General features: G+C 45.0%; 1 protein-coding gene across 4 annotated transcripts in view; it reads left to right on the top strand.

Moving 5' to 3' along the window:
• LOC144603201 (RNA-binding protein 4B-like) overlaps positions 1-19596 on the top strand; it is an 89208-nt gene that overhangs the window by 15685 nt on the left and 53927 nt on the right. Inside the window, exons 3-4 of one of the 4 annotated variants that reach the window (XM_078416387.1) lie at positions 8448-9166; positions 12600-12737. The exons of 2 other annotated variants lie outside the window; for them this stretch is intronic. In XM_078416387.1, coding sequence (XP_078272513.1) covers positions 8448-9160 — 713 coding nt within the window. In that variant the 3' untranslated portion in view covers positions 9161-9166; positions 12600-12737. Of the gene's footprint in view, positions 1-8447; positions 9167-12599; positions 12915-19596 lie in introns of those variants that run through there. One more of the 4 variants, XM_078416388.1, reaches the window with a different exon arrangement.

The following is a 19596-nucleotide window of genomic DNA, read 5'->3' as shown; positions in this document are numbered from 1 at the left end:
TTAATACCCTCCTAGCTGCCTGGTTGTGAGTATGCTTCTTCGCCGGTTAATTTCTAATGGCAGTTCATTGGCAGTTCTATGTTTCTCTGATGGCAGTTCATTGGAAAGTTAAAATAGTGCATTTCTCGACCTGCCTGCGGCCAATGTGTTCGCTGCATCAGAGTTTTCAGATGGTCTCTGCGTTTAATAGCAAATTTATGCGTGCATAGTAGCACTTCCATGTTTTCAATTTGTGTAACATCTGACTCGCGCACGTATCGGTGGGTCATAACCATTGCATAAGTCGGGGAGCATATGTGTTGAATTGTTTTCAGTAATCCTTTCCTGTGATTTTTTTCTCTTCCTCTTCACTTGGCTCATGTGTGTGCACCCCTGATTTTGTAACATTTAAACATCACGCAGCAATTATGTTCCAGTCTTGCCCATAGGCGGATAGAGGTTCTTCCTCCTGAAGACACCTGTGGCAAATGGAGAAGTTTCACCTTGATTAAATAACTAAGTTCCAGAACAATAGAGGTCTCTCAAAAATCATCAATAAACTCCAATACATCCAGAACTCCTCTGCCCGTCTATTCACCCACTCCCCGACCCGTGACCATATCACCCCCGTCCTCTACAAGCTCCACTGGCTCCCCATCCCCCAGAGAATCCAGTACAAAATCCTCCTCATGACCTACAAAGCCCTCCATAACCTGGCCCCATCCTACCTGACTGACCTCCTCCACAGACACACTCCCACCCGCACCCTCCGCTCTGCTGCTGCTAACCTCCTGTTCCCCCCCCCCCCATCCGGACCAAACTCAGATCCTGGGGGGCAGGTCTTTCTCCATCGCTGCTCCCACCCTCTGGAACTCACTACCCCAAACCGTCAGAGACTCCTCCTCACTCACCACATTCAAAACATCACTGAAGTCCCACTTGTTCAACACCGCCTTCAATCATTGACTGTCGCTCCACCTTATTCTTCCTTTTCTGTTCGTTTATTTATTTATTTTTATGATTTATCTAATATGTAAAGCGTCTTTGAGTTTCTTGAAAAGCGCTATACAAATGTAATGCATTATTATTATTATTATCTTGTGTCACCAGAGTGCAAGAGATAGCCTTGTCTTTGCTTTTTACCAGTTTACTGAATTGAAAATGTTCTATTGAGTACCCAAGGGCAAGTAGAATGTGCTTTTTTTTGGTCAGAAAAGGAAATGTTGCTGCTATTAGAAGGATGAGAGGGAATCGTTTTGAAACATATAAAATTCTTAAGGGATTGGACAGGCTAGATGCAGGAAGAATGTTCCTGATGTTGGGGGAGTCCAGAACCAGGGTTCACAGTTGAAGAATAAGGGGTGAGCCATTTAGGACTGAGATGAGGAAAAACATTTTCACCCAGGGAGTTATGAATCTGTGAAATTCTCTGCCACAGCAGGCAGTGGAGGCCAGTTCACTGGCTGTTTTCAAGGGTTAGATTTAGCTCATAGGCCTAACGGACTCAAGGGAATTGGAGAGAAAGCAAGAATGGGGTACTGATTTTGGATGATCAGCCATGATCATATTGAATGGCCGTGCTGGCTGGAAGGGCTGAATGGCCTACTCCTGCACCTATTTTCTATTTTTTAATGTAATGTGTGCTGCATTTTCCATTTCAAGTCCTTATCGCCAAAGTGCTCTTACGAGTCAGTTATGTTGTGAATTTGCTTGGGAATAGCTTGCCTGCCCGCCAATGATTTCACATGAATGGGTTTGACCTACAACCTTCAGAAAGGTTAGGTGCACCGGTGTAGAAATTGATGGGCATTTCTCCAGTTGATGCCTCATTTATACTAATTTTGGGTGGGAATTATATTACCCTTTCGCAAATAGTACTGTTGATTATAGAAGGACTCTCATTCAGTTAATGTTTTTTGGTGGCTTCAGCATGTCACAAAATACCCTGCAAGCACTTCCTAGCGTAGGAAGTGGGAAACCAGTTTCCAAAGGTTTCAAAGATCTTTTATTGTCATGTGTACCAATTAATGTACAGTGGTTTGCAAATTGCCATACAGTCATACTAAAAAAAAAAAAGCAACAAGACACACAGCTACATAAAAGTTAACATAAACATTCACCACAGCGGATTCCCCAGATTCCTCACTGTGATGGAAGGCAATAAAGTCCAATCTGCTTCCTCTTTATTCTCCCGCGGTCGGGGCTGTCGGACCATCTGTCGGGACATTCGAAGCTCCTGCAGCCGGCGTTTGAAGCTCCTGCGGCCTGGAACTGCCAAGGTCAGTCTCTAACCGGGGACTGCAAGCTCCGCGGTGTTAAAGTCCGCAGGATCCCACGGTTGGAGCTCAGAGGTCGAGCTCTTTAATGATGTTATGTTGGAGTTTGAGCGTTCATGCTGTGACCGTGTGAGTTTTCTCCGGATGTTCCAGTTTCCTCTCATATTCCAAAATCTTGCAGGTTTGTAGGTCCCAGGCCCCCACTCCCTCATCTTCACCATGGATGTCCAGTCACTCTACACTTCCATCCCCCACAAGGATGGTCTCGAAGCCCTCCGTTTCTTCCTCGACCGTAGAACCAGCCAATCCCCATCTACCAACACTCTCCTCTGCCTAGCAGAGCTGGTTCTTACCCTCAACAACTTCTCCTTTGACTCCTCCCACTTCCTCCAAACCAGAGACATAGCTATGGGCACTCGCATGGGCCCCAGCTACGCCTCTTTGTCGAACAATCCCTGTTCCGGGAGTACACCGGCCCCATCCCCGAACTCTACCTCCGCTACATCGACGACTGCATTGGTGCTACCTCTTGTACCCATGCAGAACTCACTGACTTCATGCACTTCACTTCCAATTTGCATCCTGCCCTTAAATATACCTGGACTATCTCCGACATCTCCCTTCCGTTTCTGGACTTCACCATCTCCATCACAGGAGACAGACTAGTGACAGACATTTACTATAAACCCACTGACTCGCACAGCTATCTGGACTACACTTCTTCCCACCTGGTCCCCTGCAAAAAGTCTATCCCCTACTCCCAATTCCTCCGTCTACGCCGCATCTGCGCCCGGGATGAGATGTTTCACACTAGGGCGTCAGAGATGCCCTCATTCTTCAGGAAACGGGGCTTCCCCTCTTCCATTATAGATGAGGCTCTCACTAGGGTCTCTTCTACATCCCGCAGCTCCGCTCTTGCTTCCCCTCCCCCACTCGCAACAAGGATAGAATCGCCCTCGTTCTCACCTTCCACCCCACCAGCCAGCGGATCCAACAAATCATCCGCCAACATTTCCGTCAACTACAACGGGACCCCACCGCTGGCCATATCTTCCCATCCCCTCCCCTCTCTGCGTTCCGCAGAGACCGTTCCCTCCGTAACTCCCTGGTCCACTCGTCCCTTCCTACCCAAACCACCCCATCCCCGGGCACTTTCCCCTGCAACCGCACGAGATGCAACACCTGTCCCTTTACCTCCCCCCTCAACTCCATCCAAGGACCCAAACAGTCTTTCCAGGTGAGACAAAGGTTCACCTGCACCTCCAACCTCATCTATTGCATCCGCTGCTCTAGATGTCAACTTATTTACATCGGTGTAACCAAGCGCAGGCTCGGCGATCGCTTCTCTCAACACCTGCGCTCGGTCCACATTGACCAAACTGATCACCCGGTGGCCGAGCACTTCAACTCCCCCTCCCATTCCCAGTCTGACCTTTCTGTCATGGGCCTCCTCCAGTGCCATAGTGAGGCCCACCGGAAATTGGAGGAACAGCACCTCATATTTCGCCTGGGCAGCTTGCGGCCCAGTGGTATGAACATCGACTTCTCCAGCTTTAGATAGTTCCTCTGTCCCTCTCTTCCCCTCCTCCTTCCCAGATCTCCCTCCATCTTCCTGTCTCCACCTATATCCTTCCTTTGTCCCGCCCCCCTGACATCAGTCTGAAGAAGGGTCTCGACCCGAAACGTCACCCATTCCTTCTCTCCTGAGATGCTGCCTGACCTGCTGAGTTACTCCAGCATTTTGTGAATAAATACCTTCAATTTGTACCAGCATCTGCAGTTATTTTCTTGTACTACAGGTTTGTAGGTTAATTGGTTTCTGTGAATTGTCCTTAGTGTGTAGGGTAGAACTAGTATATGGGTGATCACTCGTCGGTGTGGACTCGGTGGGCCAAAGTGCCTGTTTTCACGCTGTATTTCATCCAGGTAAATCACATTCTATTTATGTGGATTATGGATTGTGGGAAGTTTCATGGTTTCAAGAGAAGAGTAGCTGGTCTCGGAATGCGTGCTTGCACATGCTTTATCTCCCTTCCACTTCTCCCTATTGGAGCATTTTCCTCCTTGATCTACAGTTTGACCAGGTCTCAATGCAACCCGCTGCTTTGATGTGAATCAAAGTCGTATTTCTCTTTCCCTCAGGAACTAGTGCTGCTGCAAGTAAGAATTTCATTGTCATGTGTCCCAAAACAGAACAATAAAACACTCGTCACTCTTATGTGTAAGAAGGGACTGCAGATGCTGGTTCACATCGAAGATAGAAACAAAATGCTGGAGTAACTTGGTGGGCCAGACAGCATCTCTGGAGAAAAGGAATAGGTGACACTTTGAGTCGAGACCCTTCATCAGACTGAAGGGTCTTGACCCGAAATGACCTCTATTCCTTTTCTCCAGAGACGCTGCCTAACACTTCATTCTTAATTGGATTGGATGTAACCTGATTTTTGGCGCTTGGAGTTGCCTTACAATGTAGAAAATTGGTCAGTAGATGTCAGTGTTGCAACTGTTCTGGGATAATAGGCTGCAATTATAAACATAGCACAAAAAGTAAGGACATTTGTGTTTGGTAGATTATTTCTTTGTTGTAACAATGCTTCTTGGCAATAAATCTTATACCGTTGGAAAGCCTGTTTATTTCCCTTTTAAATGGTGCCACATTTGTAAGGAACATGCATTTGTGGGATGAGCAGCAGAGCTGAGTATGTGGGTTGCGCCCATGAAAAATCTGCCAAATCTTCTCTGCCAATGCCAAACAGCTTATTCTGCCATTGACTCTTGTTCGGTGTTGTTTAGTGGATTGGATGATTGAAGTCTGAAGAAACAAGACATATTGGCAATTTAACAATTTATTCATTTAATAAACAGGAGCCTCAGTAGCGTGTGGAAGAACCATACACAGCCACAACAGCCTGGCACCTCCTCATGCTGGTCACCAGCCTGGTCACACACTGTTGTGGGATGGCATCCCATTCTTCAACCAGCATTTGTCGCAAGTCAGCCAACGTGGTTGTGTTGGTCACTCTGGCACGAACAGCACGCCCAAGCTGATCCCACAAGTGTTCAATGGGGTTGAGGTCAGGACTGTTGGCAGGCCATTCCATCCTCTCCACTCCCAAATTCTGGAGGTAGTCTCTGAGAAACCCTGCTCTGTGGGGGCGAGCATTGTCATCTTGGAGGATAGAGTTCGGTCCCAGACTGGAGATATGGGATTGCCACTGGTTGCAGAATCTCATCTCGATATCTCTCTGCATTGAGATTGCCTCCAATGATGACAAGCCTCTTTTTTCCAGTGAGGGAGATGCCGCCCCACACCATCACACTGCCTCCACCAAAAGATGTTACTCTATCGGTGCAGCAATCAGCATAGCGTTCTCCGCGTCTTCTCCACACTTTGACCCTATGATCCAACTGCCGTAGGCAGAATCTGGGCTCATCGCTGCACGTAACGTTCCTCCACATGTTCGGGTTCCAGTGCACGTGTTGCCGACACCAGCGCAAACGGACCTAACGGTGAAGGGAAGTCATGGCAGGCCTCCTGGCAGCCCTATGAGACCGGATATCGGCTGCGTGCAGTCTGTTCCGAATTGTCTGGGCAGAGAGCCGTCGGCCATATCGTCCTGCAAACCTTGACTGCAAATCTGTAGAAGACAGCCTACGGTTCCTAAGTGCTGACAGGGTGAGGAAACGGCCTTCTTCGGGTGTCGTCTTCTTGGGACGCCCACTTCGCGGCCTGTCTCTGTCATCCCCCGTTATATGGAACTTGGCCTTCACTTTGGAGATGGTACTAGGGCTCACTCCAAATAATGCCGCAACTTGGTTTTGTGGAACACCAGCTTGAAGTTGCCCTATCGCACGGGCCCTATCCAGATCAGTCAAACGTGGCATGCCGATTCTTGGAGCAGACACCTACTGACCACTGTAGCAGGGCCCATGCTCACAGATGCTGCCAATCAGGTGCCAATCAGGCACCTGATTGTCAGCACCTGGGGGTACCAGAAGCTCAAAACAAGAGTCAATAGCCACAGCAGAATAAGCTGTTTGGCATTGGCAGAGAAGAATTGGCAAATTTTTCATGGGCGCGACCCATATACTCAGCTCTGCTGCTCATCCCACAAATGCATGTTCCTTACAAATGTGGCACCATTTAAAAGGGAAATAAACAGGCTTTCCAACGGTATAAGATTTATTGCCAAGAAGCATTGTTACAACAAAGAAATAATCTACCAAACACAAATTTCCTTACTTTTTGTGCTATGTTCAGTATAGTTTATTGCCACATGTACTGAAATGAAAAGCTTTTGTTGCATGCTCACCAGTCAATGGAAAGACAATACCTGATTACAATCGAGCTATCCACGGTGTACAGCTGGATAAAGGAAGTAATGTTTTTGTTCAAGGTAAAGTCCCATTAAAGTTAGTCCGAGGGTCTCCAATGAGCTCAGGACTGCTCTCTGGTTGTTGTTGATAGGTTGGCTCAGTTGCCTGATAACAGCTGGGAAGAAACTGTTCCTGAATCTGGAGGTATACTTTTTCACACCTCTGTACCTCTTGACTGATGGGAGAGGGAAGAAGAGGGAGTGACTGGGGTAAGACTCGTCCTTGATTATGCTGGTGGCCTTGCCGAGACTGCAGATGTGTAAATGGAGTTGGAAGGGAGATTGGTTTGTGTGATGGTCTGGGCTGCGCCCACATTTCTCTGCAATTTATTGTGGCGTTTGGATGGAGCTGTTTCCAAACATCCCGAGAAAATGCTTTCTGTACAAGTTGTTGGGGACATGACGAGCTTGCTAAGTCGAGGAGACAATAAGATCAGAAGAAAAAGTCAAGAACAGATTGTTACAGCAAAGGGGGAGGAAACATGAAAGGTAAAGTAGTGAGTCCCTGCGCTGAGAGAATGTAAAAATGATCCAGTTCATCTTTTCCTTCAATCAATAAAACTGATCATTGTAATTATGATGGACAGCTGTAACACTTTAGCATGTTGATAGATCTAGAAGGGTCCTGATCTGAAATGTCACCTGATCCATATTCACCAGACCAGAGCATAAAGATATGTGGCAGAGATTATGAGAATAGCTTTAATGGCCTGGTATTCTCTCTTAATTTAACCCTTTCAATTGCTTGTCTGTACAGAGTTTGTATGTTCTCCCCATGACCTGCATGGGTTTTCTCTTAAGATCTTCGGTTAACTCCCACACTCCAAAGACGTACAGGTTTGTAGGTTAATTGGCTTGGTATAAATGTAGAATTGTCTCCAGTGTGTGGAGTGGTGTTAGTGTGCGGGGGTTGTTGGCCGCAGGAACTGGTTTTGCGCTGTATCTATAAACTAAACTAAGCTTTCACTCTGCGTCCGCAGTGTTTGAATTCTTCTTCTTAGATGTATCTCCTATTTGGGATAACAAAAACTGGAATTGCATCTGCTGTTGCTTTAGTATCTAGGGGGATAGGGCATGGAAAATTCAACCAGGCAGTTGGCATGTTATGTGGATGTCGACAATAGGCTCAGAGGTTTACCAGGGTATTGCTAGAACTATTTATGTGGCTGATTGCATCTCCCTACAACTGTGTTAATCTGCCAGTAATATTTTTGTTGGGTTATCTTCTAATCCATAATAATTATGTCAACAACAATGTAGGTTGGTCAGAAAGCTGGTAACAAACGTGGTCAGTTTGCAAAAAACATTGAGCTGCATAAAATACAACACTATAATTTCAATACTGATAATTTATTTCATGTTCTGTGTCTCTTGTAATAAGCGATGCGTTACATTTTATTTGTGCTTTACCTTGTTGCGAAAAGTTAACTCAAGACCCATTGCTCATTTACAACTCGACATAATTGCATTTGGATCATATATTCTATCGTCATTTCCTCACACGCAAGTAAGCGTATGTTTTCACACTTTAATTCTGATTTTTGCATTCACTAGTTCGAAGCTATCACGGCAGCCAATAATTTTGTGGAAAAACTGTGGCTAAAGAAAACCAAGTCATCTGTGCTCAAGAAATAAGCCTTGCACATCCTGGCATGGTTCAGATAGATGATGAATTTGTCCTGTGCTGTTAGTTAAGATGTGATTTCTTTGTATTGTTTGACAAGCGAAGCAAAGATCCTCACTTATGCTGATGTGTCAGCCAGTGCATCTGGTTAATGTTCTTCATACTGATATTGTATTGCATCTCCTTTTAAAGGCAAACGGCTGCAAGTTGAACTGTCCAAGAGTCGGCTGCGGATGCAACCTGGGATGGGCGAAAAAAACGGCTGTTTCCGGTGTGGTAAAGACGGCCACTGGTCTAAAGAGTGTCCCAAAGATCAAGGTGGTCTCGAAAGCAGTTTTGAAGGCAACTTCTCACGCGATTACCTAGATCCTTTTTCGATGACCGCGCGCCCCATAGCTGGGTATGGAGACCGCCCTCTATACGATGAGCGATACGGGGCCTCCGACTACTACGAGAAGTATCGGGCAGGAGCGTACGGAGCGGTCGGCGATTCGTATGAACGAACGGCGCAATATACGTCTCTTGGTACTTCCCTGCGAGATCGTATCCCCGGTGCGGTAAACCCATACGAGCGGCGGCCATTGGCGACTCCAACTACCTATTACGGTCGCGACAGGAGCCCTTTACGACGGCAGTCGTCCATGTCTGCTGTGGGCAGTGGATATGGGTTCGAGCGCGGTGCGGTTGCTACATCTTCGTATGACCATACACATACTGACGCGAGGGATCCGTACGCTACTGCTCAGTACTCTGCAGCCCAGTACTCAGCTGCACAGTACACTGCCGCGCAATATTCTGCTGCTCAATACTCTGCAGCCCAGTACTCGGCTGCTCAGTACTCTGCCGCGCAGTACTCTGCTGCTGCTGCCGCCCAGTACCCTAATGCCCAGTATCAAACATACTAACTTAAGGTGAGGATCATTTAACGTTGATAATGCCTCTGTACTTTCAATAGCTGGTGTTGAAGAGGGTCCTGAGGAAGTTTCCGAGAATGATCCCCGGGTGGGGGGATGGTTGATTGGGTTAATGTATGATGAGCATTTGGTTGCTGTGGGCCTGTCCTTGCTGGATTTTAGAGGGATGGGAGTGGGTGATCTCAGCGAATCCTGCCAAATAATGAAAGACCTAGATGGAGTGGATATGGAGAGGATATTTCTACGGGTGGGAGAGTCTAAGACCGGATGGCACTGATTCAGAATAAAAGGATGTACCTTTTAGAAAGGAGATGAGGGTGAATGTCTTTAGCCAGAGGGTGGTGAATCGGTGGAAATCACTGCCAAAGGCAACGATGAAGCTCCAGTCTTTAGGTATTTTAAAACGTTGATAGGTCCTTAATTAATATCAGTGTCAAAAGTTGCGGGGGGGGAAGGCAGGAGAATGGGGTTGAGAGGGAAAGATTGATCGGCTATAATTAAATGGTGGAATAACATCAATGGGCCGAATGGCCTAATTCAGCTCCTGTGACTTATGGACTCCTTTGGAAATCCATGAACACTAGTTATAATGCAATTGGTGCACACAGTCACCATGCTGCCGTGTCACAGACTCGTGGATTGCATATTAAGGCCCAGGCAAAGACTGCCACCATTGTGCATGGACTGTTGACAAGTCTGCGCGGTTATGGTTCAGGCTGGCCTGGTGCGGAATTCCCACTCTTTACCTTGCAAGTTCAGAGGCAGTAAGCAAAATGTTGAGAGCTGGTGATTGAGATTCCACATGTGCACAGAAGTGTTGCTGAGCCTTAATTTGTTGTAACTGCACGGATTACCACATTATTTACTTCCCTTTGCAGATCTGTTTAAAAGCAGAGACCTGCTTGGTTATACACAGTACTGGTAACCTCTCCATGCAGTAATCTTGGTTTAATACACTGGGCTGGATTAATCAAACATGGTCACTGCAGCACTGAAGTCTAACAAAGTGAATTTGGATGTTTGGTACCAAGTTCTGGTGGGAATGTCATCCGTACCGACATAGTCAGCCCTTTTATTTTGTCCAGTCCCAAATTTGTGCGCACATTTTTATTTCTTGTCTTGACAAGAAACATTGAAGAGCAAACGCATTGGCTCATTTTGTAGGATGCCATGGGATTAGAAGGTGTAAAAGTATGTGAGGAAAATTTGGTTGCGGTAGACTAATGGCAAATGCTCTGTTTTAGAAATAAACTGTGGGAGAGAAGGTAGCCACAAAAAGCTAGAGTAACTCAGCGGGACAGGCAGCATCCTCAGAGAGAAGGAATGGGTGACGTTTCGGGTCAAGACCCTTCTTCAGACGGGATTCAGGAGAGAAGGGGATTGATAGGAGAGGATTCAGCCTGGTGTGAACTGAAGAGTTGGGGAGAGCACCAGAGAAGCAGGAGTCGGGAGGCCAAACGTAAGATTTGGGGTCTGAGAAATAGAGCCATGCATTTGTGTTGTGCTACTCCAGCAAAAGCTTTGATTCTTAGTTGAACAGTGCTTTCTGGCGCTACCCTGGATCGGTACAATTCACTGCACTTTCTCTGATTCCTGTAAAGGATTGTAGAGAACGAGAGCCAGTTAAAATATTCGGACTTTATTGCAACTGAAACTCTCATTCCAACAGTTACGGGATTGTGGTTTGTTGTATTGTTGTTTAATTGTGTTTCTTCCCTCACTAGCAGAGATGTGCCAAGCCCAGTTGTGATGTCTGATTTTCTCAGGAATAAGGATAACTAATAGCATCGAAGCTGACCCTTCCCATATCTGTATGGTTCCATGCCACTGTAAAATACTAATTTAGTCGTCACAATATTAAAGAGAGAAATTAAGGAAACCATTTTGGTGCAGTTTGGGTGAGGTAATGAAGCACATGCCAACTGTTTTCCAAGGCAGTTTTGTTGTAGTGAAGCACGTGCGGTAAACTGCACCTCCCAAAAGCAAACAAATCTTACAAAATTTCTAGGAATAGGGTTATGAAAGATCAAGACAGTTTGCTGGAAAGTTGAGATTAGATTTGGCAAAGAATGTTAAATCTTTGTGCGGGGGAGATATCAAGTTAATTTTTTCGGTAGATTACAGTTGATGACTAGTAAATATCAAGCGTCTACTTCAGCTTTTACACCAATGAGAGCAGTTGTCTTTTTTTTTTTTGTAGAGCCTATCTTGACCAGTCACAATGTAAATACCCTTCTGATAAATAGAGCTCCTTGTACCTCGAGCTCTTCTAGCTCTTAGTGCAAAGTAATATCCTTTATAGACATGGGTAGTTTGATGCATGTTGTGATCACATTATGTCTCGACATGTAGATTTAGACTCGTGTATGAGAAACTGATCAGTGGATTAGCATCCATAATCTGCAACAGAGGATACACACTGTCAAATATCCCAGTTTGCTACCTGGTACAATGGTTGTGGTGGCGCCAAAGAATAAGCCCTGGAAGGTATTATCTGGTTATTGTTGAATCCATTGAGCATATTGTCAGTGCTTCTGTTCTCTGTATTCAAGGGCTTGGTGTTTGGCGAAGGGTCTGTGGACTTGGACAAGAAATGTGCCCCGCAGGCCACTTGCACCTGGTAACAAAATGAGTATTCATTGCACTGTTAAGTTTCGGCTCCCCTTTCTGCTGATTAAGTGCACTTAAATTTCAGATTGGTAGCTGATGTTAGTCAGTCCAATGTTGAAGATTGTACCGAAGTAGTGCCAATTCGGTGGTGCAAAAGATTTGAAGTGCCTCCAGCACCTGCAGAAATCGGCTAAATCTTCACCGAGCCTTGGCCTTTTTTTGCCGCTGAATGAGCAAACCCTGCTCTGGAGTGGCTGCTTTTTTTTCCTCCTGTTCTCTGGTGTACAGGTATCAAGTGTTTAATAACCTTACATTGGGAGATTAAACATTGTCATGAGGTAGTATAGCAAGAGACAATGTGCCCACCACCCTTGGTTAGGTTTTGTCAAAAAATATTATTTTGTTGTCAATGTCTTTTTTGTGCAATTTATTGAACCAGTTGGTCGAAGATTGAAACAGTGAGGCATGTTGCTCCGTTAAAACTAAGAGGTTTCCCTTTTCCAGACACTGGGAGGGGTGATCGTTGATGTGCTACGCAGGTCTTGAGCCTTTGGACAGCAGGTATTCGGACTGTTTCCTGGCTGTGACTCAACAGTGGTGTAAGCGCACTGCATGACTGATTGCATGTCGGTAACCAGAATCAAGATATGGTTGTGTCCCACTTGCAGTCGCCACTTGGGTATCACGAGGTTCAGACTATATTTGTTGGCAGGATTCTAGAGACCTGCTCTCAGTAATGTAATGTGAGTGGTATGCACCTGTGTGGCGGCAAGTTGAAAGGCCTGTTTTTAATCAATCTGCACTGTCCCTTCTTTCGCAGGTTTGCTTTGCATCGTGACGAGAGCCGCGGGTCCCCTTGGTACAAGCAGAAACTCGGGTCATATGTTTTGCTTGTTGGCGTTAGCGTGGAAAAATGTTAGTGCAACACTAAATCGTAAAATATCGGTGTTAATTAGCTGCTGACTCAGCTGCTCAACAAATTGTGACCAAGTTATTTTTTGAAATCTTTTTAGTTTAAATTTTTTTTTCTCTGGGTTTCTTTTTGCGTTCAGCGGAAATTACTCTCGTAATTGTCAAGAATGAAAATCTGAAGCATTTGGATTTCCTGTAACACGATTTACAATAAACAATCAGTATTCAGCTTGAGCGTGTTGCGTCCGTGTTAATCTTTAAAACCGACCTGTAAAGGTACCCTGTAGCATCTTTGTCAGATTTATTAATGCATAGTCTCAACGGATGGTATGTACGTAAGGGCCTTCCATCTGTACAAGGCTTTACGATCAATTTCTCTGGTGGTGTGCTGTTCTGTTGTTAGATTTCCATGAGTAAAGTCGAGGACTAAGCCTCTTATAGTTAATTCCACCGCCCTCTGCACTATGTAACCGTTGAATTGTCTGCTTTAGCAGATTCGAGAGAATAATTTGCTGTAGTTCCTACTCCTCACCACTAGGCTGTAGCCTTGAGTGTGTGGGGTGCCTGTTTGCCTCGTGAAGAATGGTTAGTCAGATACACAAGATGGACTCCAGCTAGGAAAATGAGGACAGTGCAATTTTGTTGCTGCTGAATTTTAGTTTGGCTGTTATTACTTAACACAACAGGGCACTTCACTGACTTATTGCTGAGATTACAATTAATCCTTTTTTAAGGTTGTTAAAAGCCAAATGTGACTGATTCTAGAAATCTACAATAAAAACAAGCCTGCTAAACCGAGTCAGACAGGGATGGCTAGCAAACATGCACAGTCCAAAGACGTTCAGTGGGAGGAATCCATGCTATTTATTTTCCATTGTGTGGATTTATTTTTCCAAGGTGAAGTTTTAATTTGTAGCTCATGTGTAAAGCAAGCTTGCTAGTCCAAGAACTGCACTTTTAGTTTGGAAAATGAACTGACTATGCAGCACGGTGGCACAGCGGGAGAGTTGCTGCCTTATAGTGTCAGATATCCGGGTTCAATCCTGATTATGTGTGCTGTCTGTATGGAGTTTGTATGTTCTCCCTGTGACTGCTTGGGTTGTCCCCAGGTGCTCGGGTTTCCTCCCATATTTCAAAGACGTATGGATTTGTAGGTTAATTGGCTTTGGTAAGGATTGAAAATTGTCCCTAGTGTATAGCATGCTGCTCTTGTACTGGAATCGCTGGTCGACGCAGACTCAGTGGGCCAAAGGGCCTGTTTCCGCACTGTATCTCTAAACTAAATTAAATAACATATTTTGGCTGAACCCACTTCACATTTTACACAAATTTAGCTACTTGAATGAATAAGATATTAGCACATAGAAAAATGCAACACAAGAAACACAATGTTTGTGCTGAACATGATGCATGGCTGAACTGATCTCATCTGCCTTCACATAATCCATATCCCTAAATTCCCTGCACTTCCATGTGCCTTTCTAAAACCCTCTTAAATGCCATTTGTGAAGCCCCTGCCGGTTTTGTTCTTAAAGTAGATACAAAGAACTGCTGATGCTGTTTTACAACAAAAAGATAGTGCTGGAGTAACTCAGTGGGTCAGGTAGCATTTCTGGAGAACATGGACAGGCAACGTTTTGCATTGGGGCTCTTCAGACAGATTGTAATAGGAGGGGAAGGCTGGTAGAGGGGTAGTGGCAGGACTGGGCCTGGCAAGGGATGTGTGGACAGATGCTAGTGAGGGGGATTTTTGATTGGCAGGTAGTTACGGTATTGGGGAATGAAGGGGGGGGGGGTCTATTTGCAGGTTAGATTCCTACAGTTGGAGAATGTTCGTACCATTATGTTATAGGCCAGTCGAGTGTAATATGTGATGCTGTACTTCCAGTTTGCTTGTGCACTCACTGTTGAAATGGGGCAGAAAGGTCGGTATGGGATTGGGAAGGGGAGTTAAAATGGTAGCGAAAGGATGACTCAACAGGCCTTGGACCAGGCGCAGGTTTTTGGCGAAGTGTTGACCTTGTCTACACTTGGTCTTGCCAATATAAATAAGTTGCAAAGGAACTAAATACATGCTGGGAAGTGCACGAGGGAACTGCAGATGCTGGCTTACACCGAAGATCGACACAATGCGGGAGTAACTCAGTAGGGACAGGCAGCCGCGTCCTCCATTGTTCAGTGTTCATCTCCCTCCCTCACAGCGGTTCCCCCCACGCCGGGTCATCCTTTGTTCCTTCCTCCAGCAGCGGCATCCTCATTCCTCTATCCTCGTCCATCTGTTGGCGCCCCCATCGACCGCCACACCGACCTCTCCACGAACACCACCGGGTCCTCCCTAGATGCCTCCATGGCGCCGATCCAGGCCCCAGCCGCGTGCTCCGTCGACCAAGCTTTGTTCTCAAGCCAAGCTTTGTCACTCATTTTTATTAAGTGCGGAAGGCCATTGCATTAAATTACACAGTAAGCACTGCACCAACAGCAATCTGTTCTTTGAAGTTAGAATTATAAAGTCTTAATATGGAGATGGACTTGCATTGTTGACTGAGTATTGTGTGATAATGCGGTGGTGTTAGGTGAGGTTTTCCTCCTTCAGGCTTCATCCAAATTATTGTTACCTCCTGTCAATTTAAAACATTTCAACTAGTTCACAACCCCTTCGTCAGTTGCCTCTGTTTGTTGATGTACTTTGAACTCTTTATGCTGTTCTTGTGCTTTTTTTTAGAAAGACGATCCTGTTTTTATCTGCAAGCAAAGTTATATTTAAGATGCAAATAATTTTTTTGGCCCTTCCAACAACTTGGAATTTGCATTTTCCTTTGCCAAATGTGCATGCGGCCCCTCGTGAAAGCCTGTGGTATGAGAGCAGTTCTTGATTTCCAGTGAATCCAAAGCAAGATAGAAAAGGCTGGTTAAGCAAAGGAGAAAACCTATAATTTTCCAGGTCATTGTAGTTTGCTTATTTTTCAAATCCAAAGGTGACACCCTTACTAAATCTGCCAAAAAGAATATTTTGCTCCCCTACACATGCTGGGAATGTGTATTTTCAATTTGTATTTCATCATGTGCTGGACAGGCACTGCCCCTTACAATTTAATTTCTGATAATTTTTTACTTTTGTCACCATAAGTGGTGTCAGCCTTGACTAGAATTTGAAAACCTAAAATTTTAAAGTTGTAGTGACTCGGGAGCCAATGGAAGTTACTGAATGCAGAGGCGATAGATTAAGTAGATTTAGTACAAGTTGTAAGATGGGCAGGCCATTTTTTTTACTGTGTTCATGCTCCAAGGATGACACAGCAAAGCAGAGTTGAGGGTCATGTCAAGTTTGGAGGAACAACAGCACAGATTACCATTTCCACACCAGATGAGCAGGGGTGATGTTTTGGATATCATACTTAAAACCAAGGAAAATGATGTCTGGTGATGTTCCAGATTTCATGCTTAAAAACGAGGTACATTCATTAAAGTAAAAAAGTCCCACAACATGGAAACAGGCCCTTCGGCCCAATCTGCGCATGCCAACCAAGCTGCTCCATCTGCACTAGTCCCATCTGCCCCCGTTTGGCCCATATCCCTCTAAAACTTTCCTGTCCATGTGCCTGTCCAAATGTGTTTTTTGTAATTATTTTCCTGAACATGATTTTTATCGCATTTTACACAAATTTAGCTACTTGAATGAATAAGATATTTGCACATAGAACAATGCAACACAAGAAACACAATGTTTGTGCTGAACAGGATGCATGGCTGAACTGATCTCATCTGCCTTCATATAATCCATGTCCCTAAATTCGCTGCACTTCCATATGCCTTTCTAAAACCCTCTTAAATGCCATTTGTGAAGTCCCTGCCAGGTTTGTTCTTAAAGTAAATACAAAGAACTGCAGATGCTGTTTTACAACAAAATGATAGTGCTGGAGTAACTCAGTGGGTCAGGTAGCATTTCTGGAGAACATGGACAGGCAACGTTTTGGATTGGGGCTCTTCAGACTGATTGTAATAGGAGGGGAAGGCTGGTAGAGGGGTAGTGGCAGGACTGGGCCTGGCAAGTGATGTGTGGATAGATGCTAGTGAGGGGGATTTTTTATTGGCAGGTAGTTACGGTATTGGGGAATGAAGGGGGGGGGGTCTATTTGTAGGTTAGATTCCTACAGTTGGAGAATGTTCGTACCATTATGTTATAGGCCAGTCGAGTGTAATATGTGATGCTGTACTTCCAGTTTGCTTGTGCACTCACTGTTGAAATGGGGCAGAAAGGTCGGTATGGGATTGGGAAGGGGAGTTAAAATGGTAGCGAAAGGATGACTCAACAGGCCTTGGACCAGGCGCAGGTTTTTGGCGAAGTGTTGACCTTGTCTACACTTGGTCTTGCCAATATAAATAAGTTGCAAAGGAACTAAATACATGCTGGGAAGTGCACGAAGGAACTGCAGATGCTGGCTTACACCGAAGATCGACACAATGCGGGAGTAACTCAGTAGGGACAGGCAGCCGCGTCCTCCATTGTTCAGTGTTCATCTCCCTCCCTCACAGCGGTTCCCCCCACGCCGGGTCATCCTTTGTTCCTTCCCCCAGCAGCGGCATCCTCATTCCTCTATCCTCGTCCATCTGTTGGCGCCCCCATCGACCGCCACACCGACCTCTCCACGAACACCACCGGGTCCTCCCTAGATGCCTCCATGGCGCCGATCCAGGCCCCAGCCGCGTGCTCCGTCGACCAAGCTTTGTTCTCAAGCCAAGCTTTGTCACTCATTTTTATTAAGTGCGGAAGGCCATTGCATTAAATTACACAGTAAGCACTGCACCAACAGCAATCTGTTCTTTGAAGTTAGAATTATAAAGTCTTAATATGGAGATGGACTTGCATTGTTGACTGAGTATTGTGTGATAATGCGGTGGTGTTAGGTGAGGTTTTCCTCCTTCAGGCTTCATCCAAATTATTGTTACCTCCTGTCAATTTAAAACATTTCAACTAGTTTACAACCCCTTCGTCAGTTGCCTCTGTTTGTTGATGTACTTTGAACTCTTTATGCTGTTCTTGTGCTTTTTTTTAGAAAGACGATCCTGTTTTTATCTGCAAGCAAAGTTATATTTAAGATGCAAATAATTTTTTTGGCCCTTCCAACAACTTGGAATTTGCATTTTCCTTTGCCAAATGTGCATGCGGCCCCTCGTGAAAGCCTGTGGTATGAGAGCAGTTCTTGATTTCCAGTGAATCCAAAGCAAGATAGAAAAGGCTGGTTAAGCAAAGGAGAAAACCTATAATTTTCCAGGTCATTGTAGTTTGCTTATTTTTCAAATCCAAAGGTGACACTCTTACTAAATCTGCCAAAAAGAATATTTTGCTCCCCTACACATGCTGGGAATGTGTATTTTCAATTTGTATTTCATCATGTGCTGGACAGGCACTGCCCCTTACAATTTAATTTCTGATAATTTTTTTACTTTTGTCACCATAAGTGGTGTCAGCCTTGACTAGAATTTGAAAACCTAAAATTTTAAAGTTGTAGTGACTCGGGAGCCAATGGAAGTTACTGAATGCAGAGGCGATAGATTAAGTAGATTTAGTACAAGTTGTAAGATGGGCAGGCCATTTTTTTTTACTGTGTTCATGCTCCAAGGATGACACAGCAAAGCAGAGTTGAGGGTCATGTCAAGTTTGGAGGAACAACAGAACAGATTACCATTTCCACACCAGATGAGCAGGGGTGATGTTTTGGATATCATACTTAAAACCAAGGAAAATGATGTCTGGTGATGTTCCAGATATCATGCTTAAAAACGAGGTACATTCATTAAAGTAAAAAAGTCCCACAGCATGGAAGCAGGCCCTTCGGCCCAATCTGCGCATGCCAACCAAGCTGCTCCATCTGCACTAGTCTCATCTGCCCCCGTTTGGCCCATATCCCTCTAAAACTTTCCTGTCCATGTGCCTGTCCAAATGTGTTTTTGGTCATTATTTTCCTGAACATGATTTGACCAGTGCTTTTCATTAAATCTTTTTTGACATTCGGTAAGGTCACATATATTACCTCGGCCTAATTTCTGCTGAAAATGGAGTAGGCAAAACAACTGTTTGAACTGCGAAAATCTCCGGGTGAAAGTGGAGGCACAAGGAACTGCCGATGCTTATTTACCAGACAAAAGCACACCAAGTGCTAGAGTAACTCAAGGGGTCGGGCGGTCCCTCTGGAGAACATGGATAGATGACGTTTTGGTCGGGATCTTCAGACTGCTCTGAAAGTGCTCTCATAATGTTGCTGAAACTTTGGTGGTGTTGTTTGTCTGCGGTGTTACATGTAAAACTTAAACTTCATGTCCAATCCTAGATTTTCTGAGTAGGTTGCGGATCTTCAGTTTGATTTTTCGGGAAGATTTAGGAGTCGACCGCGTTGTGTCATCGGAGTCAACCGCGTTGCGTCATCGGGGTCAACCTCGCCCACCTTGGGTAAGGACAGTGCTTTTACTTATCACAATGGTAACATTTGCTTTTAATTGGATGGCTGCAATAGTGATAACACTATTCCCAGCCACATTAGCTTTGATTTGGGAAATTCCTCTGTTTCTCCCCCCACTCCCCTGTGACTGAACTGTTGCAATTAACTGGGTTTCATGTTTAACACATTTTACACACATCTTTCACTCACTGGGGTTTTCTGGGGAAATTAGTTTGCTTTCTTAAAAATATCCTTTGTCATGTGTTCGGTTCCCTTCACTCTTCGTGCGCTTGCTTTCTGAGTAAATTGGCTGCTTACTGAGGATTATTGTAGGGTCTGCCCTGCTACTGTATCTCATTGGTTGATACAGTGTTGTCTGTAAGGTTCCTTGCTGAAAGTCCAACCATCGCTTGACCCGTTGCCTGTCAGTGTTCATTTCCAGAATCTTTTCCGTAATAAGCTAAACTT

The sequence above is a fragment of the Rhinoraja longicauda genome, chromosome 19, assembly GCF_053455715.1.
Source record: "Rhinoraja longicauda isolate Sanriku21f chromosome 19, sRhiLon1.1, whole genome shotgun sequence".
NCBI classification, from domain to species: domain Eukaryota; kingdom Metazoa; phylum Chordata; class Chondrichthyes; order Rajiformes; family Arhynchobatidae; genus Rhinoraja; species Rhinoraja longicauda.
This window is presented reverse-complemented; position numbering and strand designations above follow the sequence as displayed.